The 26948-nt window shown below is 46.4% G+C and overlaps 2 protein-coding genes across 3 annotated transcripts in view; one reads left to right on the top strand and one right to left on the bottom strand.

The window, feature by feature from the left end:
* The first annotated feature begins 2028 nt into the window (after positions 1-2028).
* The window catches only part of PUS1 (pseudouridine synthase 1), a 139926-nt gene continuing 115006 nt past the window's right edge, over positions 2029-26948 (top strand). Inside the window, exon 1 of one of the 2 annotated variants that reach the window (XM_081842272.1) lies at positions 2029-2048. Coding sequence is in view for 1 of the 2 variants with exons in the window: in XM_081842273.1 (XP_081698399.1) it covers positions 2171-2179 (9 nt within the window). In the remaining variant the exon portion in view is untranslated. Of the gene's footprint in view, positions 2049-2123; positions 2180-26948 lie in introns of those variants that run through there. The other variant, XM_081842273.1, reaches the window with a different exon arrangement.
* LOC309329742 (uncharacterized protein) lies at positions 12663-13868 on the bottom strand (the record flags this gene model as incomplete). The annotated part of the gene is made up of 4 exons (XM_081840752.1): positions 12663-13043; positions 13157-13208; positions 13496-13708; positions 13827-13868. 4 exons carry the CDS (start codon positions 13866-13868, stop codon positions 13018-13020), a joined length of 333 nt encoding a protein of 110 aa, XP_081696878.1. The 3' UTR covers positions 12663-13017.

The following is a 26948-nucleotide window of genomic DNA, read 5'->3' as shown; positions in this document are numbered from 1 at the left end:
GGCCCTGGAGATTTGCCCAGTTGCATGTTCTGAATGGCTTGTTCAATCTCTTGTTGTGTTATTTTGTTGTTCAGGATTAATCTGTTTTTTTGTGACAACTTTGTTAGTCCATTTCTTTCCAAAAATTGTTTAATCTCAACCTCGTCTTGCGGCCCTTGAGTATATAATTTTTTGAAGTATCTCTGGAAGCACTTTCTAATTTCCATGGGGTTCTGAATATTTCTTCCTTCGATTTCTAGATTTGTGACTGTATTTAATTTTTGTCTCTTCTTCAACTGCCACGCAAGCAGTTTCCCACATTTATTCGCCGATTCAAAAGTTTTTTGTTTCATTAATTTAATCTTCCACTCTATTTCCTGGTTTATCAATTTAGAATATTGTGCTTGGTAGAGTTTAATTTCTCTCAGAATTGGCTGTGACTTCGGATTTGATCTTAACTTCTTCTCCAGTTCTTTGATTTTCTGCAAGATCTTATCTTTCCTTTCATTTTGTGTCCTTTTCTTTACGGCGTTCTGTTGTATCAAGAACCCCCTCATCACAGCTTTACTTGCGTCCCAGATAGTTCTTTTTTCCACCGTAGTGTTCATATTTATCTCGAAGTAATCCTTCAAAGTTTTTTGGGCCTTCTTAATAATCTCCTGATCTCTAAACAAGTTGTCATTCATCTTCCATCTAAAGGAACCGGTTGGCAATAGTGTTATGTCCATCTTCAGTGCATTATGGTCAGAGCAGGTCTTTGGGCAGATTTCCACTTTTCTAACCTATTGTTATAAGAATTTTAAGGTCTTACATATATAAAATAAATGTTCATAAATGTACCAAGCGTGCGCGCAGACACACACACACATATATATCACATGTCTGAAGACCACAGAAAAAGTCCTGAAAGCCTTTTGTCCCTCCCAAATTTACCTCAAATATTGTCTCCCCATTGTCTTTTTGCCCACAAATCCTGTCTTAAGGGCACATTTAAGATTTCCGAAATTAAGTAGTTATCATCACAAAAGAGTAGCCAGGCTCTCCAGGTAAATCCCTCCACAGGTCTCCTGCTGGCCCCTGCTCTGATGTATGTATGATGTATTGGGGGTGGTCTTGGGCTGCACCCCTTCTGTGATGTGTGTATGGGGCTGATCTTGAGCACCAGGGCAGGGAATTTCCAAAGTTTCTTCGTATAGGAGTTTGCCCACCATTGTTCTGGGTCCCTCTCCCCCTCTGTGTGTGTGTGGGGGGGAGCACCCTGCTGCAACAGCTTTAAGAAAGATCAGGCTTACGAGCTGCTTTGCTTTTTCACATTCTCTGCTTGGCCTCTCTTCTTTCCTCCTACCGATAGAGAACCTACCAAAGGACTCTAGGTGAGCTCGGGGGGACCCCAGAAGCGAAAAGGAGTTGTTCTTTTTCTTGTGACAATATCTCGGGGTAGTGATGTATGGAAGTGAGAGCTGGACCATCAAAAAGGCTGACCGCCGAAGAATGGATGCTTTTGAATTCTGGTGCTGGAGGAGACTCTTGAGAGTCCCATGGACTGCAAGGAGATCAAACCTCTCCATTCTGAAGGAAATCAGCCCTGAGTGCTCACTGGAAGGACAGATCCTGAAGCTGAGGCTCCAATACCTTGGCCACCGCATGAGAAGAGAAGACTCCCTGGAAAAGACCCTGATGTTGGGGAAGATGGAGGGCCCAAGGAGAAGGGGATGACAGAGGACGAGATGGTGGGACAGTGTTCTGGAAGCTGGTCACGAAGAGCCGGACACGACTAAAGGACTAAACAACAACAACCACCATTTCGCGGGGGAGAAACGCGGGAGGGGATCTGAGCAGCGCGCACCACCTTGGCCCACCCTGCTGCGGGGCGGGTCCGCTGGGGGGACGGGGAGGAGGATGCCCGGGAGCGCGCCTTCCCCCGCCCGCCCGCCCCCTCCCCGCCAGCTCCGGGCTCCTCCTGCCCCGTCCCGGCCCTCCGCGGCTGCCCTAGTCGGGCCCCGCTCTCCCTTCCCTTCCCTTCCCTTGGCTCCCCGGTGGTGGCCGGAGCGGCTCTGGGCGGAGGGCAGGCGCGGGGAGCGAGGAAGGAAGGCGAGGGAGAGGGAGCCCGCCTGCGCCCCGCTCGGATGCCCTTCCTAGCCTGGCCGCTCCTTCCCTCGGGAGACCAGCCGGGGGCTGGCGGCTGAACGGCATGGCTAGCGTAGCTCTCGCCTCTGGATCTTGCTCCGGGAAAGCGGCCTGACAAGCTGACTTGGATCAGCTGGCGCTTCTTCGGAAGAAAGGAGTTCACTTCAGGGCGCAGGAAGCTGCCTGGATGCAGAGCATTTAGGCTTGGGGGTGTTGTGGCTGCAAGCAAATGCCTGATAGGCTACCTTTTTTGAGTGATGTCCTTCACGCCCCGCCCCCCGGCCCTTGTGCATGGTTTTAATGCAACTGATCCAGTTTGCAGCTGTATTTTGTCTGTGCTGGGCAAGAAAGCATCCTTGGCAAACAAAACCTGGATTTCAGGCTTTTGTTTGGTTTTGTTTTTCAAAGAGTGGGTCAAGTATATCTATTTGCACATGGTTCGCTTTTTATCACTTGTGTGTATCCCCCTGAAAATATGTAAGGGACAGCCGTACTGACTTTGGAAACCCTGTTTCAAAGCTCCTTGCAATAGGTGGGGAATCATTTTTCACACTCACCCCTCCATGTGTTCAATCAGCACATTTTGATGGAATCTGTCGCTTGCCCCCAGCCCTTCAGCATGGCTTCTCTTATCTTCCGCTTCTATGGCAACTCAGCAGTGCCTAGCACAAAGGAAAGATCCTCCGTCCTTCTGATATGATACCAATTTCATAAAGGCTTGTCATTTGTAGTTATGGAGCCGGTGGTTGCTTGTGAAAGGGGTTCTATGCTGGTACGATTCACCCTGTAGTATTCCACACACACACACACCCCAAGTTGGATTTGAAGTTCCTTAGGGTGTTACTGTGCACCTACAAGTCTTTCCTTAGCTTGGCAATGCACGTAGTAGGAATCCTACGCAAAGCATTTCAACATAGGATGACCCCCTCCCCCCGTCCTCCTTTGCAAGGACTGCGAGGGGCAGAAGGGAGATCAGAGGCCTCACAAGTTGTCTCCCAACAGCAAACGGGCCACTTGGACACCATCTTCCCTGTTATTGTGAGAGCCGCATTGTATTTCTATTTAAATTAATCATTTCTAGATTGGCATGGATATTACCCCATGCAAATGTTATGTCCTCTATTGCCCTATTGGGTTCGGTACGGTTGGCAGTGCATTTTATCTTTTTAGCAATGCCACAGTGATCAACCTAGCATGCAAATGTGCATGTGCACATACACACACACACACACACACACACACACACACACACACCCCTCTCGGGCTCCATTCATTCTGACACCTGCCTGCCAAGCAAAATATTAACAAAACTGGTCACGACGAGTGCCTGCAACAATGCCAGAGACAGAATGGGGGAACGGAACCAGTAGATAAAAGCAGAGACTCAAATCACCCCCACGACGTGTTTCTTTCTTCCTTCGTTCCTACTTTTATCATTTGTATCCTTTCCCAGGTTCTCATGTTTCTCCACTGCCTGATAATTCTGCCTTTCCTCGCAAAAACATAGGCTGCTAATGCTGGGCATTTCAAGTCGTCCCAAGCTATTGCTTGATAAATTGAGTTTTAAACCATTCATCTCAGTTTGCATCTGTTTCCATCTAAATAGGATGGCAGTTGTATAATAATAACCCATGTTGCCCAGTGAATTTGAGGGTGCTTTTTCCCAGTAGATCAAGAGGTTTTCAAGCTGTTCATTTAGCTGCTTGACTAAACACTGCATCCCTAATCAGTCGACCCTCTTACATCACTTGCGAGGAGATCTCTGACAGCCTTGGAGTTGGTTCTGTAGAAGAAGGTCCACTAGACCCAGGTGAGAGCAAAACAGACAAGCGGAACCATAACAGCATGGCAGCCTTAAGAGAAAGAAATTGGTTCACACCACTGGAGATGCTTGTGAACCAGGCCCAGTGCCAGCATGGAGGATCCTTGAGAAGCTGCTGTGGTCCTCGCCTGCTCAGGCCTGCTCCCATCTTTCCTCCAGTCAGTGCCAGGCACCCAGGCCCTTGTGGGGTCTGCCAAGCTTAATTCCATTGGGTTCACCCTCCTGCGTAGGGACCCACAGACCTAGGAGAGGGTCCCATCACCCCAGCCATCGCTTCTTGCTCTTCCCGACTCCCCAGTACTCAAGCCAGTAGCTTTGCTCCAAGGTTCGCTTCACAAAGAAACTACCTTTTCCTTTCCAGCTGTTTCTGAAAGGCAGTTATTTAGAAGCCAGCTTTCAAAAGCCGTGGGGTTTAACACAGGCACCTATTCTCTGCCAGCTCTGCATTTAACTTTCCAGCTGTACGTAGTTACTTGAATGTATCAAAAGTTGTCCACAACCATCCTAGTTGCTCTCCCCGTGTCCCTCACATCACACACACAAAAATATTATGTGGTTTACAGAACTTCGATAGATAGATAGATAGATAGATAGATAGATAGATAGATAGATAGATAGATGATATAGATATATTTTCCTCAATACTTGAAATTTAGCCACTGCGCTTGGATTGCAAATAGTAGAGGCAAGTTATCTCTTTTTGCTACCATGTGGGTGATTTTAATATTATTTTTCAATCTTAAAACTGCACGCAAGCATGAAACGTCAGGTGGGTGGGTTTGTGTTTGTGTGCTTTTGTTTTGCTTTCGGTGGGAAAACTAGTATTTATTGCTTTGATCAAGGAATAGAGGAGAGGTTTGGGAAAGAGAGCAGGGAAACCAAGCAGAAGTGGCTAATCCAGTCTATTCACTCTCATTCATGGGTTTGTTACTGTCTCAGCGTCCCGTATGTAGCGTCCTCACTAGATTTCAAGGAACCTCAGCCCTGATAACGTGTATGTGAGAAAGTGTGCTGAATGGGGTTTTTCCCCCCACATGGTTATGCTTGATAACTTTTGTTGGTTGTTATTTTTTAAAATTTCATGTTGTGTGACTTTTTTTTTTATTCGTTCTTGCTTTAAATTGTACAATGCCGACTTAAGAAAATAAACTGATTTTTAATTGTTCGTTCTTTGTGTGCGAAGACCGCTAATGTACCTTTCCATCTGTTCACAAAAAAGGGATGTTTTCTAAAACACGAATCCAGCTACACTAGCATGAGGACTTTGAGATGCACAAGGACTTTGAGATGCCCAAAGAAACTAGCTAGCTCCCCTCTAAATCTGTTGTGGGAGGTTACACCAACACCCTGTCAAGCCTAGATCCAGGAAATGCTCATAAGCCAATGTTTCATTTTTATATAATTTGGTATAATTTTTATATAATTTTGTACAACCCCCACCCCCATTAAAATTCTAAAGGGATCTTAGACATGGGTGTATTATGCCAATAGCTTATCAGCAATTGCCTCTTAATATGGGAGCACCTCTGGTTTAAATGATGTCAATCGGATAACAGCTTTTTGGGTACTCTGGATGAAGCCTGTGTGTGTGTGTGTGTGTGTGTGTGTGTGTGTGTGTGTTCATGATTGTCGTCTTCTGTAAAAGTACGTTCCCTTGGCCAAGGCTGAATAAAACCAGTGAGAAATGTGTACAATTCAACCCCACACATCTCTGCAGACTGAAGCTGACCTACAATTTGACCTCTGGGGCAGCTTAGCTGCGATGGAGGAGGCCTGAGAAGTTTGCCGGGAATCTCAGAAGGGGAGCCTGTTGGGCTTGAAAACCTAAGCAGACGTTTCCCCTTCAGAAGTGTGGGAAGAAATCTGGAGTAAAGGAGGGGCTTGTCTAAGGTTACCAGATTTTTTTCAATGAATCCAGGGACACTTTTCAACTTCAGTAGGAGTGATAGGATTTTGTATGGGGACTGATTTGTAAATCCGGGGACTGTCCCAGGAAACGGGGACATCTGGTAACCTTGGGCTTGTCGTTTTCATGGGCTGCATCCCAGCAAAGAGTATTCCGTGGCAGACTAGTACTAGCAGCGGAGGCATCATATGGAAGGATTGCCAGTTGCCATAGGTAGGTTTCCTTCCCATAAATTTGTCTGGCCCCCTTTCCAAGGGCATCTACATGAGCGGCCATTGCCACCACCTCGTCTTTTCCAGAGCAGGAATGATGACCAATAGCACCAGGGTAGTTCACAGACCTTCTCCTTGCTCTGCCCCATGCAAGCGTTTCAAATTCACTTTGTGACAGATTAGCGTAGTAAGGGGTGTCGGAGAATCAGTGGCCGCCTTTTGGGTTTGTGTGGCCATGGGGTCTATCATCAGGACCTGCGCTACAAATTTGACCACTGCACTACTGATTTGCCATGTTACTGATTTGCCATGTATTATTGGGGCCTGCCTGGTGTTTTTACATGACTAGAATGTGTGTGTTTATTTAAAATGCATCTCTGGGTTATTTGTGGGGCATAGGGATTCGTTCATTCCCCCCCAAAAAAAATACATTCCGGCCCACCACATGGTCTGAGGGACGGTTGACTGGCCTACGGCTGAAAAAGGTTGCTGACCTCTGAAATATCCTACTGTATAAGAGTAAATTTTGCAGTCATTGCTTCACCCACAATTGCCCCTGGCGTGTAGCGGCTTGTGCAGAAGGGAAGGCACCCCTCAGGCTCAAAGGGCTTCCCCAGCCCTGGTTCACAAAACAGGAAATGAGAGGGCATACTGTGCATTTAAAGCATATCTCCCTCACCCCCCTGCATTCTGGGAACTGTGGCTTACCCCGAGAGCTACAGTGCCAGCACCCCTAAGCAAACTACAGCTCCTGGGATTCTGGGAGGAGAGTGGGGTGCACTAAACGCATGGTACCCACGGCAGGCTTTGCAATCTCCCCTAAAAGCTTCCTCCTCCTGCAGTTCCACAGGTCGGTTTGGAGGTGCAGGCTGCCCTCTGCTGCTCAGTCCTAGCATTTCGGGGAAAGAAGGGGAGATTCTTGCAATAGCAAAAGAAGCTCCATCTGCACCAGACTGAAAAACGGCCTCTTTTCTCACTTACTTGCTCCTTCAGCCTTTTCAGACAAACCATAGGATGTTCATGCTGATCGGATTACATGCCAATTACATGTGAAATCCGCCTTTCTACTAGCTGGCACAGTGAAGGTTTCACAACCAATTAGAATAGGTGGCGATTTGCTTGGCCATATGGCTTTTGGGTTATCCAATTTCCCCCCCTGTCTTTTAACTGCACTTCTGTGCTGTTTCCTATGCCCCTTCCAGCTAATCTCTGCCCTGCTTTCTTTTCTGCCTTGTTTATTTTATGTTGCGGCTGATGATCATTTCTGGGTGTAACTTTCTCTCCTGAGGGCAATTTACTTGGAAGAAAGTCTCTTTGCACTTCGTGGGGTATGCTTCTGTGTTGGAGTGCCTGAGACTAAGGAACACAGGCTGGAATATCCTTTATTATTCACTTGTAGGATCGCTGATCATCAAAGCGCATTGTTAGCTGCACTCGGAAGTGAAGTTTAGCTGGAGTGCAGTAGCAGTCTAACGATGCCCTGAAACCACAGGCGTTTTCCTTATTTTCAATAGGAAACAATGATAGAAGGAAGCGTCAGCAGATTTTATGCAATGCTTAAACACTGAACATGGGCTTTTCTTTTAAATGAGCAACATGACTCTAGACCTGAAAAACTAATAGGCAGAATTTGTGGCCCTGGTCTAATGATAGGTGAGAACAGTGAACAGACCCTCCATAGTTCTACGCTTCAGGGTTTCAGCAGGCAAAACAGATTTTGAAAATGTGTATTTTCAGCTGTGGTGCAGGTGTGCCTAAATGGATTGTGGACATTTCCTCCCACTTCTGGTGAGCCAGGGTGGCTCAGCAACGCAACTGGTTGTCTCCGGTGGAGGGGAGCTCCTCTTTCACCTTCACGGAGCCGCCATCCCTCCAGGTGATGAGAGTCTGAGTCCAACCCTGGCAGGCATGTCCAAAGTCTGTTTCTGGGCCTAATCTGGCCCGCCAGTCGGTTGAATCCAGCCCCTGTAGCAGTTTATTTTGTGGGGTAAAATCCTAAAAAAGCTCAGCTTCAACCCTAAAAAAAGCTCAGCTGGGGTAAAATCTACCACAGCACTGACTGCAACATGGTCACTCCCTGGTGGTGAGCAAAGAGGACCTGTAGCCAATCTAAGGGTCTGCACTTGGGCAGGAAGAACCAGCTGCGCCAATATAAGATGAGGGACACCTGGTTTGCTGGTAGGGAAAAGGATCTAGGGATCTTAGTGGACCACAAGCTTAAGATGAGTCAACCTGAGAGAGATGCAGCAGCAGCAAAAAATGCTAATTCTCTTTCAGGCTGCAACAACAAAAGCGTCCAGATCAATGGAAGACAATAGCACAATGAAATTCAAAACAGTAACAATTTACTGAATAAATGCAAATGTGCAGTGTCAGTGTTTGTAAAAAAAAAAGAAAAAAAAAAGGAAAGGGTTCTGACCTCCCTTTGTCTCCTCAGACCCTTGTCGGCATAAAAGAGTCCACAAGAATATCCTTGCAGAGTGCTTTCTGCTTTTATTCTTAAAAGTCTTTGTGCAAAAGCGACTGACCAACTGTACACACCTCAACACTACCAGCTTTCACTAACTAACCAACCAACCCAACACCAAACTAACATTTCTCACTCTATATATACCACCCGTTGCAGACCGCTGACTCATGCTGACCCAGCTTTTTTAAGCATTAAAGAAACTGCGGCCATTTTAGCCGTGACACCCCTTCTGTTTCTTAAATGCGAAAAACCCCAGCAGGTCAAATACATACATACATACATATATACAGTACACTATATACATAAACCCAGTTTTGTCATCAGTTCATTATGACATGTTGCTGGCAAAGGCTTGGTAAACAAATCAGCAATCTTATACTAGGATTGACAATACTCCAGTTTGATTACCCCATTCTGTACACAATCTCTAACATTTGCATGACGGATAGCAATATGTTTTGATGCGGATTTCATTATTTCCGAGCCCGCTAACGCAATGCACGATTGGCTATCTTCATACACGTGGATAGGCAAATCTACTTTACAATCTAGATCTTTTAGTATCTGTATAAACCACATGATTTCACTGCATGCTAGCGACAGGCTCCCATATTCTGCCTCACAGGATGAGGTCGCAACAAATCCTTGTTTCTTTGACCTCCATCCAATTATGGAATTGGCAAACATCATAACCATTCCACTTGTAGATTTTCTAGTAGCTACACAGCTTCTCCAGTCCGCATCAACAAATACTTCTAGTTTTTCGTCTTGTGTACTAGATATCTTCAAACATACATTTAATGTCCCCTTTAGATATCCGATAAGCCTTTTCAAAGCACACCAATCAGCAGTACTGGATTTAGATCCACGTTGGCTCAGAACATTTGTAGCGCATGCAATGTCTGGCCTTGACCACTGGCTTAAATACAGCAGTGATCCTATTTTTGAGTGATACAACTCAGGCTGATCAAATTCATCCTCACACACTGTCTTTGGGAAATCTGGTGTCATGGGAGTCTGAACTGGCTTGCAGTTTTCCATGCCAAACTGCTCTATCAAACAAAGAATTTTCTCTTTCTGGCTCAATAGGAAGCTTCCATCAGCTTCCTGACTTACTTCTACTCCCAAGTAATTGCTTACAGGCCCTAAGGCTTAAAGCTTAAAATTCTTTCCCAGTTGACTTGTGAGCTTCTGTATCTCATCCGTGGAACTCCCTGCTACAAGCAAATCATCAACAAAGACTAAGAGCATTAGATATTTGTTGCCTGCCCCCTTGGTGTACAGGCATGGATCAGCCACACTCCTTTTAAAACCAAGTTTTACAAGGGCTTCATTTAAACACTGGTTCCAACACCTTCCACTTTGTTTGAGACCGTAAACAGCCTTTTTTAAAGGCCAGACTGCACCATTCCCTCTTCAAACCCAGGGGTTGTCTCATCAACACTTCATGGTCTAAATTTGCATGCACATATGCAGCATCAACATCAAAATGGTGCACTGCTAATTGTCTTGCAGCAGCAATAGAGAGCATTAAATGAAAAGTTTCACTCTTTACAGTTGGAGAAAACACTTCATCATAACTCTCCCCTTTAATCTGAGTGAACCCTCTGGCTACTAATCTGGCTCGAAAACGTGGTTCCCTTTTCCTTTTATAAACCCACTTGCATGACACCACTCTGCCACCAGGTGGCGGCATTATGACCTCAAACACTTTGTTACGTTTAAAAGAGTCCATTTCTTCTTTCATAGCTTGTTCCCACAAAGCACGTTCCCCAGCGGGTAAGTCTAAGACTTCATTATAACTTGGTGGTTCCACACAACTCACATTGCATACTCTCACTCCTCCTAGGGTCAAACGCTGAGGAGGAATGCTGGGAGTGCCTAGGCACAACTACTTCTCCCCCCCCCATCTCTGGGTCTTCTTCCTCTTCCTCTTCAGAAGTATTATCTATTGCCACATCTTTTGGAGAAATCTGTGCCTCCTCCTCCTGCTGCTCCTGTGTTGCCAATGGCTGAGAAGAAGCCTCTTCTCTTACTTGCAGAGGCAGTAGGCAATCTGGGTTGGCATGGATCGCAGTCCATCCTGTCCTGGTCAGCAAAGTCTGTGCTTCGTGACAGAACCACGCGTTCTGGGCGTAAATTGAAACACCACCCTTTGCCATAGGGTTGATATCCCACAAACCGCAGTCTCTGCGCTCTAGCGCCCCCTTTCTGGTGCTGAGCTTTGGGGATATTTACATGAGCCCAAGAACCCAGTTAGGAAGCATTGTCCACTCTGGTTCTTTCCCAAACAACACACAATAAGAAATATCTTTTATAGAGCTAGACCAGGTTCTATTAATCAAAAAGTTTCCTGTAAGGAAAGCCTCACCCCACAGCCTATGGTTGTTACCCAATCCTGCATCCACTAGTAGGCAATCCTTTACTGACTGTATTACAGCCCCACGTCTTTCACACAGACCATTTTCAGCAGGGCTATAAGGGTTAGTCAAACGGTGAGTGATCCCCTTATGTCGCAACCATGCTCCAAATTGTTTGTTCAGAAAATCTGCGCCCCTATCTGTTTGCAACTGCACAACAGGGCGAGCGAAGAGCTTTTCAGCTTGGACAACCCATTCTCTGAATGTGGGGAAACACTCCGATTTCTGCTTTAACAAAAACAACCAACTAAAACGTGGTTTATCATCTATTACCAGAAAAGCATATCTGGCGCCCCCTTCAGTCTTCTGTAGAAAAGGGCCTATCACGTCACAATGGACAAGTTCTAAAACATCTTTAGATACTCTGTCACTTTTAGAAGCCAAAGGCTTCCTCTAGGATTTGGCCATTTTACATACATTGCAATCTAGGAAACAGTTACAGCTCTTTACTTTTAGGTTCTTGCACACCTTTTGCATCTCTGAAAGCACACGGAAATTGGTGTGACCCAGTTTTCTGTGCAGTTCATGTACACAACCCTTATGAACTGGCAAATTATCCTGAACCACCTGGGCTGCTTTAACAGGCTTATCCTGCATTACATATAACCCATTTTCCAACTTTGCATGGCCACATACCTGAGTTCCATTCTTTATCAGACAACCATCCTGCGTGAACTTAACACTATACCCTGCATTAATCAGACAGCTTACAGACAGTAAACAATAGTCCTAGCTGCTGACCAACAGAGTCTCTGGTAGAGTAGTGTTCAAGCACTGCAGGAAACATGTTCCCCGGCCATCAATCTTGCTTCTACGATCATCAGCAAGATAGATTCCTTTCCATCAGCTGGCTTCCCCAGGGTCTTAAAGTCCTCCCGACTGTTGCAGATAATCCTGCTGCTACCAGAGTCCAGCAACCATGTTCCTCGAAGTATCTTCCTCTCCTCTCGTCTTGAGAAAATGCAGACACAAGTTGAGCAGAACGCGTGTTCTTCTTCCCTGAAGAGAACCCCTTCTGCTTACATTTCTGCGCCGATTGCTGTCTCTGCTCCATGTCGTCTCCTGGAGGTCTTGCCCTGCATTGACGTTGGAGATGCCCGGCTTGGCTGCATCTATAGCATCTCCTCACCGCCCTGGCCAAGTCCCAAACTTGGCGTTGCCCCATTGGCAGATTCTGCTGCTGGCCCCCTCGGCTATAACTCCTCCGCTCTTGGAGTTCAGCCTGTCTGTCTGACCTTCTTTGGTCAATCTTCCAACCACATACTCAAGGGTCAGATCTCGGGGACGCATACTCTCCATGCTGTTAATCACAGGCAACCAGCTTTTAGGCAAACTTGAAAGGATAACGTAGGTTTGGTCAGTTTCATCCTAACGCTTACCTCTCTGTTGTAGTTGAAGAAACAGAGATTTCAGCGTTTGAAGATGAGTTGCCAAACTCTCACCTTCTTTCATAACAGTCCTGAACAGCCTTCTGGTCAGAGAAATGATAGTTCCAGCAGTTTCTCTGAAATGCATTGCCCTTAATAAATTCCAGCACTCAAACACTGTGCTGGCATTTGCTACATGAAATAACTGAGAGTTGCTCAAACACAGCATAATTTGGGCACGAGCCCTTTCATCCAGCCATCTTTTCTCAGTAGAGTCCCGTCTCAAAACCTCAGTTTCAACACAGTCCCATAGTCCATCTCTTCTTAAAAACTGCTGCATTTTTATTGACCACTCAGCCAGTTGCTTTCTGAGAGAAGTTCAAAAGGGATGCCTCCCCCAATATTTACAACTTGGGAAGACTGGAAATCTGCCATCTCTGCTGGTGCTTGCTGAGCCCCTTCTGTGGGGTCTCCAGCAATCTCTCCTGACTCTCTCTTTAGAGTTCGACTGGACAGTCCTGGCTGGCACTCACCGGCTTCTAGCTGCTGCCTCTGTTGACCCTCAGGTCCTGCCTGGCTCTGCAACTGGTGTAGCCGCTCTGTGAGTCACCTACTGTGGTCCTCTAGCAGTTCAAACTGTTCCAGTAGCCGAAGCTGAGTGCTTTCCTGATCCTCAGATCCTAGCCGCTCCAGCATCGCTGCAGACAGTTACGGCTATATGTCTTCAATTATGATGTCATCTGGATGGAAGAGAATGAGAAGAGAATTAAAATGCAAATGCAAATGCAAATGCAAATGGGATTTTCCCACAGGCCTTTAGTCAAAGGTCGCTGTCTCCAGGTGTGGGGCTTACCTTCTTTTGGCTTCCGGCGAAAGCAGGCCAATTCTGGCCGAACGACTGTCATCTGCAGAGGAAAGAAAAATCGGGGTCAGATGGGAGCAAGAGAGCACAGAAACAGCACCAAGTCAGGAAGGACAGGTCTCCCTCTGTCTTGGGCCCAATCCCTTGTTCCTCCTGGGCAGAGGTGGAAGGGCAGCAGCAGGAAAGGGGGCAGGAAAAGCCTCTGGCCTCATCCTGGCCCCCAGGGACACACCCCGCAAATTCTGCGCTAAAGATCACTTGGGGATGTGATCTTGGGGGGTGGGGGTGGAAGTAACCAAAGAAATGAATAGAAGAAGGCAAGGTACTTACTCTGAGTTTGGGATATTTCCTGGCAATGGCCAGCAGCAAAGAGATGCTGCTGGCCGCAAGTTGTTGCGCCTCCCCACTTTCCCCCAGGGCGTATCCTCGGAGGTCCTGCAGGAGGAAAGAGCATTTCAGAGTCAGGGGGCCAATCTGGGCCAAAGCGGCCCCCACCACAGAGTCCCTGGCACTTCTGCACCATGAGGGGTTGCCAGCTTTGGTCTTGGACCAAACTGGGGGCCAAACAGGCTCTGTGCCCAAGAAATGGGGCAGTCCATTGGGTAAGGGACGGGGGGGGGGACAACCCTAAAACCAGCCCTGATGCCATCGGGACACTTACACTCAGAAGCTGGAGGAGGGTGCCAGGGTTGGGTGCTTCCATCAGAAGACTCCCCAAGAGAAGCCGATAGTGCCTCTTCAGTTCCTGCGGGAAAAGAGAGAAGAGAGTTGGATTCTGCAAGGGTGTGACGAAGAGGAAGAAACAGAATGTGAAGGGAAGTCAAAACAAAGGACATACATCTCTCTTCTCCTCCTCCTCCTCCTCCTTGGCCCCACTCAGAACGGCCTCCAACATCCTGTGCAGGATGGCACTCATCATGTCCGAGGTGAATCTGGGCCTCATCGTGCTGCAGAGATGAAAGGGAGAGGGTTAGAGTCTCCCTTGCCCGCCTGCTCTTTCCCCCTGGAGTTCTGCCCCCCACCCACAACCCCATCCACGCCAAAGACCCCACTCACCTTAGCTGGAGGAGGGCCTCCAAGGCAAGGGCCAGGGTCAGGGGGGAATCCCTGAAGTGCTCCAAGGGCCCCAAGATGTCCTGCAAAAGAACAGAGGAGGAAAATCAGCACCGACCCCAAACACCAGGCTTGGATATGCAGGGGAATGGCAACCCCATGGCCTAAGCCGGCAGGGTCCTCCTCCCCACAGATGCACAGCCCCTTCCCCCCCACCTCCCCGTGGGAGTCCCTCAACCCCCCCCCATCACTCACCAGAATTCTATGGGCCGTCTCCTCCTTGGAGCACTTCAGGGATCGGAGCCCCCTGAGCTCCGCTGCCTGGCAGCTCTCAATGACCCCCAGGATGTAGCGCTGCTCATCCTCCAGCAGCTGAAATGCAAAAGTCAGGCCGTCAGTTCCCCGTGAGGGGAGGGCTTCTCCGCACCTGAGAATGCAGAGTGGGGGGCAAAGAGCCCGGGGGGGGGGAAGCGGGGGGCAGGTCTGAGGGATCCAGTCCCTGCGCTTGTTTTCTCCAATACTCACCCCTGGGGCTGGGACTTGGAACCGAAGCAGCACTGCAAACAGAAGGACAGGGGAAGAGGTGAGTCCTCTTTTGCATCCTCGGACTAGTCGCCCCCCATGCCCATCCCTGCCCTCCTCTGTCCAAAAAAGGAGGGCCACTGGCTTACCTGGCACCACGGGCTGCTCTGTGACTGGCTGGGGGGCCACCCTGTGGCAGCGCCTGAAGAGGCGTCTTAAGCACCTGATCCTAGAAGAGATGAGCGGAAAGAGTGACTCAGATGCTGGCAGCCCCAATTCTTGGGGGGTGTTTGGGTGTGAGGAGGGGAGTCTGGAGAAAACAGGGAACCACTGCCGAATTGGCAGAACAGAAATATGTATGTGGAGCCTAATTGATCCTTGCCGGCCCACTCTGACCAATTCCTTCCATCTCTCTGCAGTTCAGTGACCTGAAGGGGCATCATCAGAGCCTGAAAGAGGCAGCCCAAAGCATGAAGGGCTGGCAGAGAGAGAAAGGAGGTCCCAAGTGCTCTGGGTTCAAGAGCTACCGCCATGTCAGGGCCCAGAGAGCCTGGCCCCCTCATTCATGCAGTCAAGCAGTGTATAAATTTCATGAAGCATTGTTACCAGAATTTTTGGAAAGGGTGGCGGGGGTTTCGCCCTCTAGCAGGCACCATACCCCCCTCCGACCGTACCCCAGATCAACACCTGCACGTCTGCAAATGTCCCCACAAAAGACATCCTGACACAGTCCTTTCCTTTTTCTATTCCAAAGGCTGCCATAAATAAGGGTAGAACATTTGCCCTAATGAAGGCCGAGCCTTTCGCTCGCAAGGCGCTCAACCAATCCGCTCAGACTATCCAAATATCCAACAGCAACCAATGAGCGCCACGAAACAGTGCCCTCCAGCACAAAGCACTGACAACAACAACAGAACAACGCACACAGGCACTGCAGCTGCCGACCAGCCATGGCCTCTGCTCTACAAGTAGGAATTCCCACTGGGAAAAGGGGAAAGTCAGAACCAGCCATGAAAAGCATTCTTGGTCCATTGAAACTAGTCTTTCAAGTTTCAGTCTAGGCTCTTGAACTACCAACCCAGCTGTACGCTTGTGAAACATGGACCCCTTATAAACGCCATCTCCAACTCCTTGAAAGATTCCATCCATGGTGTCTCCGAAAAATGTGACACACCACTTGGGAAGGCAGGCGAACTAACACCAGTATCCTGGAAGAAGCAAAGATTCACCAGTGTTGAAGCAATGATTCTTCAACACCAACTTCGTTGGACTCGCCATGTGGTTCGGATGCCTGATTATTGTCTTCCAAAGCAACGACTCTACTCCAAGCTTAAAAATGGAAGGCATAATGCTGGTGGCCAACAAAAGAGGTTTAAAGACTATCTCAAGGCCAATCTAAAAACATGTTGCATAAACAAAACATAATACAAAAAAGAATAAGAGATTCTAAAATCAAGCATTTACAAGAAGAAATAGGCAAACAAGAAAAATTATTAGCGAAAACACCAAAAAAGAGATCGCAAACCAAGCCATTAAAATATTACAAACACAGCTCTCAACGCTCTCAAATGATGAAATAGAAAGAAATATAAAATGGATGAACAAAAATCATTTGAATTTGGAAACAGACCAGGTAAATTACTTGCGTGGCAGATAAAGAAAAGACAAAGAGAAAGACAAATAAAGTAGTATATGAAGGAAAAGCAGTGGAGACGGAAGAAGGAATAAATAAATGCTTTGTAAACTACTTCACCAATCTATATAAAAAAGGTGCAGAAACTCGACAACAAATTATAAAATATCTTCAAGGAAAACAAATCCCCAAAATAGGTGAAACCAAACAGAAGCAGCTAAACGTACCAGTAACAACAATGGAGATACAACAAGCAATTTCCAATCTTAAACTGGGGAAGGCTGCAGGTGCAGATGGACTATCCGTGATACACTACAAAAGGTTAGAAGATGCTATAACAATGCCTTTTTAAAAATTAATGAATGAGATCATGCAAGAAGGAAAAATACCAAAGTCGTGGCAAGAAGCCAATATTGTATTAATTCACAAACAAAGCACAGCTAGAGAATTAGTTAACAATTACAGACCCATATCATTATTAAATAATGATTATAAATTGTTCGCGGGGATATTAGCACATAGGCTGAAATCGGTCCTAAAGGATGTAATAGACCAAGACCAAGTAGGATTCCTCCCAAATAGGCATATAATGGCAAATAGGAGAATAGTATTTGATCTAATTGAATATTTGGAAATGAGACCCAACAAAAAAGCGGTGTTTATGTTAACAGATGCCGAGAAGGCTTTCGATAACCTATCAAGATCGTTCCTTCAGGAAGTAGCAGAAGCAGTAGGACTGGGTGAAAACTACTGCAGAGCAATAAACACAATATATGAAAACCAGCAGGGAGGTTTAATAATAAATGGTGAAAAGACCGATCCTTGAACTCTAGAGAAAGGTACCAGGCAAGGATGCCCGCATTCACCATTACTTTTTATACTAACTTTGGAAATCCTGATTTTAGAAATAAAGAAAGAAAAAGAGATAAAGGGAATTACATGAGGCAAGGATGTTTTCAAAATTAGAGCTTTTGCGTACAATATTATATTAGCACCTGAGGAGCCAGAAACCAGTCTAATGAAAGCACTGAGGATAATGAATGAGTTCGGCAAAGTAGCAGGCTTCAAGATAAATATGTCAAAAACAAAACTTATGGTAAAAAACATACAGGAATTAGAAAAGAGCGAACTACAGGAGAAATTGGGTTTGGAAATTGTTACAAAAGCAAAATATTTTGGTATAGAATTGACGATGAAAAATATTAATCTATTTGGAAACAATTATGAAAAAGCCTGGAAGGAAAATAGAAGAGATCTAGAAACCGGGAGTAGATTAAAGCTGACGTTAATGGGGAGAATATCTATAATTAAGATGAATGTTTTACCCAAAAAGATATATTTGTTCCAAACAATACCAAAAATAATGAAAGAAAATTGTTTTGATGAGTGGAGAAAAGATCTAACAAAATTAATATGGCAAACCAAAAAAACCACACATAAGGTATAAACTATTAACAGATAAAAGGGAGAGAGGAGGACTGGCATTACGAAATCTAAAATTATATTATGAAGCAGAATGTCTGGTGTGGTCAAAAGAATGGATTATATTGGAAAACACTAGTATTTTAAATCTAGAAAGTTTTGACAATAGGTATGGATGGCAGACCTACCTAGCATACGAGAAGGTTAAGGTACATAATGGCTTCAAAAATCATATACTCAGAAATTCATTGTTTAAAGTTTAGAATAAACTTTAAAGTTTTAAAGTTTAAAGTTTTGGAATAAACAGCTATTAAAGCCACAAATCCCTTTATGGATCTCTCCATTAGAAGCCCATGCAGTTAAAAAACACAATATGAATCCGAACTGGGCAACATATAGACAAATACTGGAAGAAGACCAAGGAAAGTTAAAATTAAAAACATGAAAAATTAAAACAATATGGGATGGATAATTGGCAATATATACAATTAAAAAGTTTGTTTAAAGCAGATCAAAGAAAAGGTTTTGCCAAAGAACAATTGCTATTTAGCACCATTATAATACGAAACAATAGGAAATTATTATCAAAAATTTACACTCTATTATTAGACTATGATTTGATGAAGAGGTAAAAGAAATAATGGTCAAATGGGCACAAGATATCGGCCATACTATATATTTAGAACAATGGTAGAAACTCTGTCGCGAGGATATTCACTTTGCCCACCAACCCGAACAGATAAGCTTCGGGATTTTTTATCAAGGGTTTGTTTAGCATTTTCTTCAGTTCCTCATGTATTATTCCCCAAAACTTCTTTATTTCCTTGCAACCCCACCACATATGAATTATCATTCCAGGTTCTTTGTTACATTTCCAACAAAGGTTGGATTTGAATTTATAAATTTTGGGCAGTTTAACTGGTGTTAAATACCACCTGTAAAACATTTTAACCAAATTTTCCTTTATGATATAGCAGGTGGTAAAGCGAATATCCTCGCGACAGAGTTTCTCCCATTGTTCTAAATATATAGTATGGCCGATATCTTGTGCCCATTTGACCATGGTTTCTTTTACCTCTTCATCCATAGCGATTGTTCTTTGGCAAAACCTTTTCTTTGATCTGCCTTAAAACACTCTTTTCTGCTCAGAAGGAAGAGGGCGACCAGAGGAGGCACTTGGGACAAGGCTAGGGGCAGCCATCATCCCTGAAGCATGAGACCACGTACACAGCAACCCTTCTGCCGGGGTGATCATCACTGCCCTGCCAGACAGGTAGCCATCTCAAGGACAAGAGTGGATCTAACCTACATGGATTGGGGACTTGGCCAAGGCAAGAGGGGGTACTCAACTTGGCTGGGAAACAGGAACATGTATATATTTTTCTTTGTTTTATTTAATGGGTTTAAGGTGGAGGTCAAGAGAGGAACAGGGACAAACCTGATACGATACTCAGGTGTCTGCCAGAAAAACCTCCCAGTTTGTGACACCCCCCCCCCCCCCGGAGATGAAGAGAAAGGGGTGCTACTTACAGCCTGCCCATGTCGTCCACAAAAACCCTAACTATTCCTCTATCTAAAAAATAAAAATATATACAGACTATGCACAGGTGTGCACAAAAAAAACAAAACAACAAAAAAAATTAAAACAAACAAAGAACAAAAAATAAAATAAAATAAATAAAAATGTTAAAATAAAAGAATAAAAGAAAATCAAAATAAATCAAATCAAATCAAAAAAATAAAAGTAATAAATGAAATCAAAATAAATCAAATCAAATAAATAAAATAAAAGTAATAAATGAAATCAAAATCAAAATAAGAAAACGAAAAAAAAAGAACAAATCACTACTCCTCCTCCACTACTACGCCACCAACTGCTACCACCAACTGCCAACACCACCTCTCTCCTCCAAGCTCTCCTCACTAACCCACAATGGCCGCCTGCAAGTCAGTGGCTTTTAAAGGAGAAGCAAGAGATGTCACAAAGGAGGGCGGGTCCTTGTCACCGTGGCAACCCCCCACCAGGACCTGGCCCCACCTGGCCCCTCCTGAGTGGTGATGCTCCTCTGTCAGAACTCGGAGGCACCTGATGTTCTGCCTGCAGAATGCTCTAAGCCCAAACTCTCTAGCCCTACGACTGGCTCTGCCCCGATCAATCCATTGGTTTCTAAGGTGCTTGGTGGCTCTCTTTTTCTACGTTTGCTGCGGGGGGCTTAATAATATCACTACCCCTCTGCACTCTGTGAATTAAGTGGGGCTTGGATTTGCAAGCATTTGTAACTTCTGCCACATCATTTTCAGGTGGAACTCAAATCGGGAGAGAAAAGGGTAAATGCAGCCTGCTCTTTCCATGTGGGTGGCACATTTCGTGGTGCATGCAAGTTTAATGGTGGGCCATAACACTAAAGGCAGGCACGTTGGGGACCTGTCTGGCCTAAGTGGGGAATGGAACCATCAAATTCGCTCATAAAACCTCTCTGGCATGGGAGCACATGAGTTCCAGAGCCATGGGCACATGAATGCTTCACAGTCTGTTGTTTTTCTGCAGAAGTTGTGTCTCAAGAGCGCAGCAGCTAACTTTTGGCTGACTAAAATTCTGGCACCTTGGCTGAGTGTCCTGGAGCATGCACAGAAATCCTTGACCTCCAAGGGGGATGTAGCATTTCAAAGACCGCAAGGGGAAATGTGTTCCTGAGCATATGCAGAATCCTTTTCCTCTGGTGAGGTGTGGGGAACCTTTAGCCACCCCAGCTCTTGCTAGTCTGCAACTCCTCTCAGCTCCAGCAAGCAGGAGTTCAGCAACATCTGGAGGGCCAGAGGTTCCCCACACCTGAGCTAGAGACTGTGCAGGTATCTGTGGATTCTGGAGTCCCAGAATTCGCCTTAGGTATATTTTTTTCCATGGATGCTAGTGACTTCACCTGCCTGATGCTGCATAGGAGGTGATGACCTAGGATGAGATGGCTGGCAGGTACTCATGCTACGGCCTGGCTGACTTGCTTGCACAGTAAACGGGAGAGGACTACTCAGTGTGTAATCTGATCACAGTGAAGAACGCTTGCAACTTCCCCAAATCTCTTGCTAAGCAGCAGAACTCTGTACTGCTGTGTCTGCCTGCCGGCATTCACAGCAGAAAGCCATTTGTACTTCTGCCTCTGTTCTGGTCTCTGAATGGAAGCATGGTTCGTATCCCAGTACTGACACCAGTGTCTGTTGACCCTTAGATGTGGATTCCAGATTTTTGCAGGAATGGGTAACTTAGCAGCATTTTATACAGCTCTTGTAAAGTTGGAAAGGACCACAAGGGTCATCTACTCCTGAAATGCAGGGATCCTTTTGCCCAACATGGCACGGCTTCCACCCTGGGATTAAGAGTCTCATGCTCTACAAACTGAGGCGTATGTTCTGGTTTAAAATAAAAACAAATTCAGCTGATCTTAAGAAAGACCTCAGCTGTGGATTGTTGGTTGACATTGCAGTGGTATGTGAGGGACAGTACAGATCCTCCAAGTGTTTCTACTTTCCAGGGACAGTCCTGGATTTACAGAAGCCATTCTGGTTTCTGATTTGATCCTGGAAAGTCCTGCTTTTCCTTAGGATGCCCTTATTTTCATTGGAGAAATGTTGGAGGGTGTGGTATGATGTCCCTGTTTTGATCAGAGAAATGTTGTGAGGGAATGGAGTCGCGCAATCCTGGAGCCAAGAAGATCGCGTAACTATGCCAGCTTTAGAAGGCAGCTGAAGGCAGCCCTGTATAGGGAAATGCGTAATGTTTTCTTATGTTTTTATGTATGTTGGAAGCCGCTCAGAGTGGCTCCGGCAGCCTTAGTCAGATGGGTGGGGTATAAATGAAATAATAATTATTATTATCATTATCATATTATATCATTAATATTATAATATTTTATCATCAAATATTATTGTTATAAGAATTTTAAGGTCTTACATATATAAAATAAATGTACCAAGCACACACACACACGCGCACACACACACACACACACACACACATATATAGCACATGTCTGAAGCCCACAGAAAAAGTCCTGAAAGCCTTTTGTCCCTCCCAAATTTACCTCAAATATTGTCTCCCCATTGTCTTTTGGCCCACAAATCCTGTCTTAAGGGCACATTTAAGATTTCCGAAATTAAGTAGTTATCATCACAAAAGAATAGCCAGGCTCTCCAGGTAAATCCATCCACAGGTTTCCTGCTGGCCCCTTCTCTGATGTATGTATGATGTATTGGGGGTGGTCTTGGGCTGCACCCCTTCTGTGATGTATGTATGGGGCTGGTCTGGAGCACCAGGGCGGGGAATTTCCAAAGTTTCTTCGTATAGGAGTTTGCCCACCATTGTTCTGGGTCCCTCTCCCCCTTTGTGTGTGTGTGTGGGGGGGGGAGCACAGCTTTAAGAAAGATCAGGCTTACGAGCTGCTTTGCTTTTTAACATTCTCTGCTTGGCCTCTGTTATTTCCTCCTACCGATAGAGAGCCTACCAAAGGACTCTAGATGAGCTCGGGGGACCCCAGAAGCGAAAAGGAGTTGTTAGAATCATAGAATCCTAGAGTTGGAAGAGACCACAAGGGCCATGGAGTCCAACCCCCTGCCAAGCAGGAAACACCATCAGAGCACTCCTGACATATGGTTGTCAAGCCTCTGCTTAAAGACCTCCAAAGAAGGAGACTCCACCACACTCCTTGGCAGCAAATTCCACTGTCGAACAGCTCTCACTGTCAGGAAGTTCTTCCTAATGTTTAGGTGGAATCTTCTTTCTTGTAGTTTGGATCCATTGCTCCGTGTCCGCTTCTCTGGAGCAGCAGAAAACAACCTTTCTCCCTCCTCGATGTGACCTCCTTTTCTATATTTGAGCATGGCTATCCTATCACCCCTTAACCTCCTCTTCTCCAGGCTCAACATGCCCAGCTCCCTTAGCCCTTCCTCCTAAGGCATCGTTTCCAGGCCTTGGACCATTTGGCTTGCCCTCCTCTGGACCCCTTCCAGTTGGTCAGTGTCCTTCTGGAACCCTTCTTCTTGGGACCATATCTCGGGATGGGACGTGTCCCTCTTTTGCGTGGGGGAAACGCGGGAGGGGATCTGAGCAGCGCGCACCACCTTTGCCCAGACTGCTGCGGGGTGGGTCCCGCTCCCCCGCCGCCCCAGCCGCTTCTCTGGGGGGGGGGGACGAGGATGCCCGGGAGCGCGCCTTCCCCCCCCGCCCGCCCCCTCCCCGCCAGCGCCGGGCTCCTCCCCTTCGCCAAGCCGGCCCCGTTCCGGCCCTCCGCGGCTGCCGTCGTCGGGCCCCGCTCTCCCTTCCCTTCCCTTCCCTTCCCTTGGCTCCCCCGTGGTTGCCGGGCAGGAGCAGCGGAGGAAGGGGCCGGCGCGGGGAGCGAGGAAGGAAGGAAGGAAGGAAGGAAGGAAGGAAGGAGAGGGAGAGGGAGAGGGAGAGGGAGCCCGCCGGCGCCCCGCTCGGATGCCCTTCCTAGCCTGGCTGCGCTCGGGGCGCCTGGCCGCTCCTGCCCTCGGGAGACCAGCCGGGGGCTGGCGGCTGAAGGGCAGGGCTAGCGGAGGGCTCGCCCGGGAAAGCGGCCTGACAAGCGGACTTGGATCAGCTGGCGCTTCGGCAGAAAGGAGTTCACTTCAGGGCGCAGGAAAGTGCCGGGAGGCGGAGGTGGCTCAGGATTGCCGCCTCTTGCCGGGGTTGAGAGAGGGGACCTGGAGATGCAGGATCGCCATCCTTGTTATTCTTATTAATGGAATTTCTTCATCCCAAGATCACAGGGCGGTTTACGAAGTCACCAAGATTCATACCGTAATAACAAACCCAATCCACGCAGAAAAAACAGATTTAGTACAAAGATAAAGATGCACGCCAGTGGGCTACTTTCCATCTGTTCACAAAAAAGGGATGTTTTCTAAAACACGAATCCAGCTACACTAGCATGAGATGCACAAGGACTTTGAGATGCCCAAAGAAACTAGCTAGCTCCCCTCTAAATCTGTTGTGGGAGGTTACACCAACACCCTGTCAAACCTAGATCCAGGAAATGCTCATAAGCCATTGTTTCATTTTTATATAATTTGGTATAATTTTTATATAATTTTGCACCACGCCCACCCCCATTAAAATTCTAAAGTGATCTTAGACATGGGTGTATTATGCCAATAGCTTATCAGCAATGGCCTCTTAATATGGGAGCACCTCTGGTTTAAATGATGTCAATCGGATAACAGCTTTTTGGGTACTCTGGATGCAGCCTCTGTGTTTGTGTGTGTGTGTGTGTGTGTGTTCATGATCGTCGTCTTCTGTAAAAGTACGTTCCCTTGGCCAAGGCTGAATAAAACCAGTGAGAAATGTGTACAATTCAACCCCACACATCTCTGCAGACTGAAGCTGACCTACAATTTGACCTCTGGGGCAGCTTAGCTGCGATGGAGGAGGCCTGAGAAGTTTGCCGGGAATCTCAGAAGGGGAGCCTGTTTGGCTTGAAAACCTAAGCAGACGTTTCCCCTTCAGAAGTGTGGGAAGAAATCTGGAGTAAAGGAGGGGCTTGTCTAAGGTTACCAGATTTTTTTCAATGAATCCAGGAACACTTTTCAACTTCAGTAGGAGTGATAGGATTTTGTATGGGGACTGATTTGTAAATCCGGGTACTGTCCCAGGAAACGGGGACATCTGGTAACCTTAGGCTTGTCGTTTTCGTGGGCTGCATCCCAGCAAAGAGTATTCCGTGGCAGACTAGTACTAGCAGCGGAGGCATCATATGGAAGGATTGCCAGTTGCCATAGGTAGGTTTCCTTCCCATGAATTGGTCTGGCCCCCTTTCCAAGGGCATCTACATGAGCGGCCATTGCCACTACCTTGTCTTTTCCAGAGCAGGAATGATGACCAATAGCACCAGGGTAGTTCACAGACCTTCCTCCTTGCTCTGCCCCATGCAAGCGTTTCAAATTCACTTTGTGACAGATTAGCGTAGTAAGGGGTGTCGGAGAATCAGTGGCCGCCTTTTGGGTTTGTGTGGCCATGGGGTCTGCCATCATGACCTGCGCTACAAATTTGACCACTGCACTACTGATTTGCCATGTTACTGATTCGCCATGTATTATTGGGGCCTGCCTGGTGTTTTACATGACTAGAATGTGTGCTTTTATTTAAAATGCATCTCTGGGTTATTTGTGGGGCATAGGGATTCGTTCATTTCCCCCTCTCCCCAAAAAAAAATACATTCCGGCCCACCACATGGTCTGAGGGACGGTTGACTGGCCTACGGCTGAAAAATTTTGCAGTCATTGCTTTACCCACAATTGCCCCTGGCGTGTAGCCGCTTGTGCAGAAGGGAAGGCACCCCTCAGGCTCAAAGGGCTTCCCCAGCCCTGATTCACAAAACAGGAAATGAGAGGGCATACTGTGCATTTAAAGCATATCTCCCTCACCCCCCTGCATTCTGGGAACTGTGGCTTACCCCGAGAGCTACAGTGCCAGCACCCCTAAGCAAACTACAGCTCCTGGGATTCTGGGAGGAGAGTGGGGTGCACTAAACGCATGGTACCCACGGCAGGCTTTGCAATCTCCCCTAAAAGCTTCCTCCTCCTGCAGTTCCACAGGTCGGTTTGGAGGTGCAGGCTGCCCTCTGCTGCTCAGTCCTAGCATTTGGGGGAAGGAAGGTGAGATTCTTGCAATAGCAAAAGAAGCTCCATCTGCACCAGTCGGAAAAACGGCCTCTTTTTTCACTTGCTCCTTCAGCCTTTTCAGACGAACCATAGGATGTTCATGCTGATGGGATTACATGCCGATTACATGTGAAATCCGCCTTTCTACTAGCTGGCACAGTGAAGGTTTCACAACCAATTAGAATAGGTGGTGATTTGCTTGGCCATATGGCTTTTGGGTTATCCAATTTCCCCCCCTGTCTCTTAACTGCACTTCTGTGCTCTTTCCTATGCCCCTTCCAGCTAATCTCTGCCCTGCTTTCTTTTCTGCCTTGTTTATTTTATGTTGCGGCTGCTGATCATTTCTGGGTGTAACTTTCTCTCCTGAGGGCAATTTACTTGGAAGAAAGTCTCTTTGCACTTCGTGGGGTATGCTTCTGTGTTGGAGTGCCTGAGACTAAGGAACACAGGCTGGAATATCCTTTATTATTCACTTGTAGGATCGCTGATCATCAAAGCGCATTGTTAGCTGCATTCGGAAGTGAAGTTTAGCTGGAGTGCAGTAGCAGTCTAACGATGCCCTGAAACCACAGGTGTTTTCCTTATTTTCAATAGGAAACAGTGATAGAAGGAAGCGTCAGCAGATTTTATGCAATGCTTAAACACTGAACATGGGCTTTTCTTTTAAATGAGCAACATGACTCTAGATCTGAAAAACTAATAGGCAGAATTTGTGGCCCTGGTCTAATGATAGGCGAGAACAGTGAACAGACCCTCCATAGTTCTACGCTTCAGGGTTTCAGCAGGCAAAACAGATTTCGAAAATGTGTATTTTCAGCTGTGGTGCAGGTGTGCCTTGTCGGCATAAAAGAGTCCACAAGAATATCTTTGCAGATTGCTTTCTGCTTTTATTCTTAAAAGTCTTTGTGGAAAAGCGACTGACCAACTGTACACACCTCAACACTACCAGCTTTCACTAACTAACCAACCAACCCAACACCAAACTAACATTTCTCACTCTATATATACAACCCGGTGCAGACTGCTGACTCATGCTACCCAACTTTTTTAAGCATTAAAGAAACAGCGGCCATTTTAGCCGTGACACCCCTTCTGTTTCTTAAATGCGAGAAACCCCAGCGGGTCAAATACATACATACATACTGTACACTATATACATAAACCCAGTTTTGTCATCAGTTCATTATGACATGTTGCTGGCAAAGGCTTGGTAAACAAATCATCAATATTATCCTGTGATTGACAATACTCCAGTTTGATTACCCCAATCTGTACACAATCTCTAACATTTGCATGACGGATAGCAATATGTTTTGATGCGGATTTCATTATTTCTGAGCCCGCTAACGCAATGCACGATTGGCTATCTTCATACACGTGGATAGGCAAATCTACTTTACAATCTAGATCTTTTAGTATCTGTATAAACCACATGATTTCACTGCATGCTAGCGACAGGCTCCCATATTCTGCCTCACAGGATGA

This window comes from Podarcis erhardii (assembly GCF_964252035.2).
Source record: "Podarcis erhardii genome assembly, chromosome: 15".
NCBI lineage: Eukaryota > Metazoa > Chordata > Lepidosauria > Squamata > Lacertidae > Podarcis > Podarcis erhardii.
Note: the sequence above shows the minus strand (reverse complement) of the source record. Positions and strands in the feature narration are given on the sequence as shown.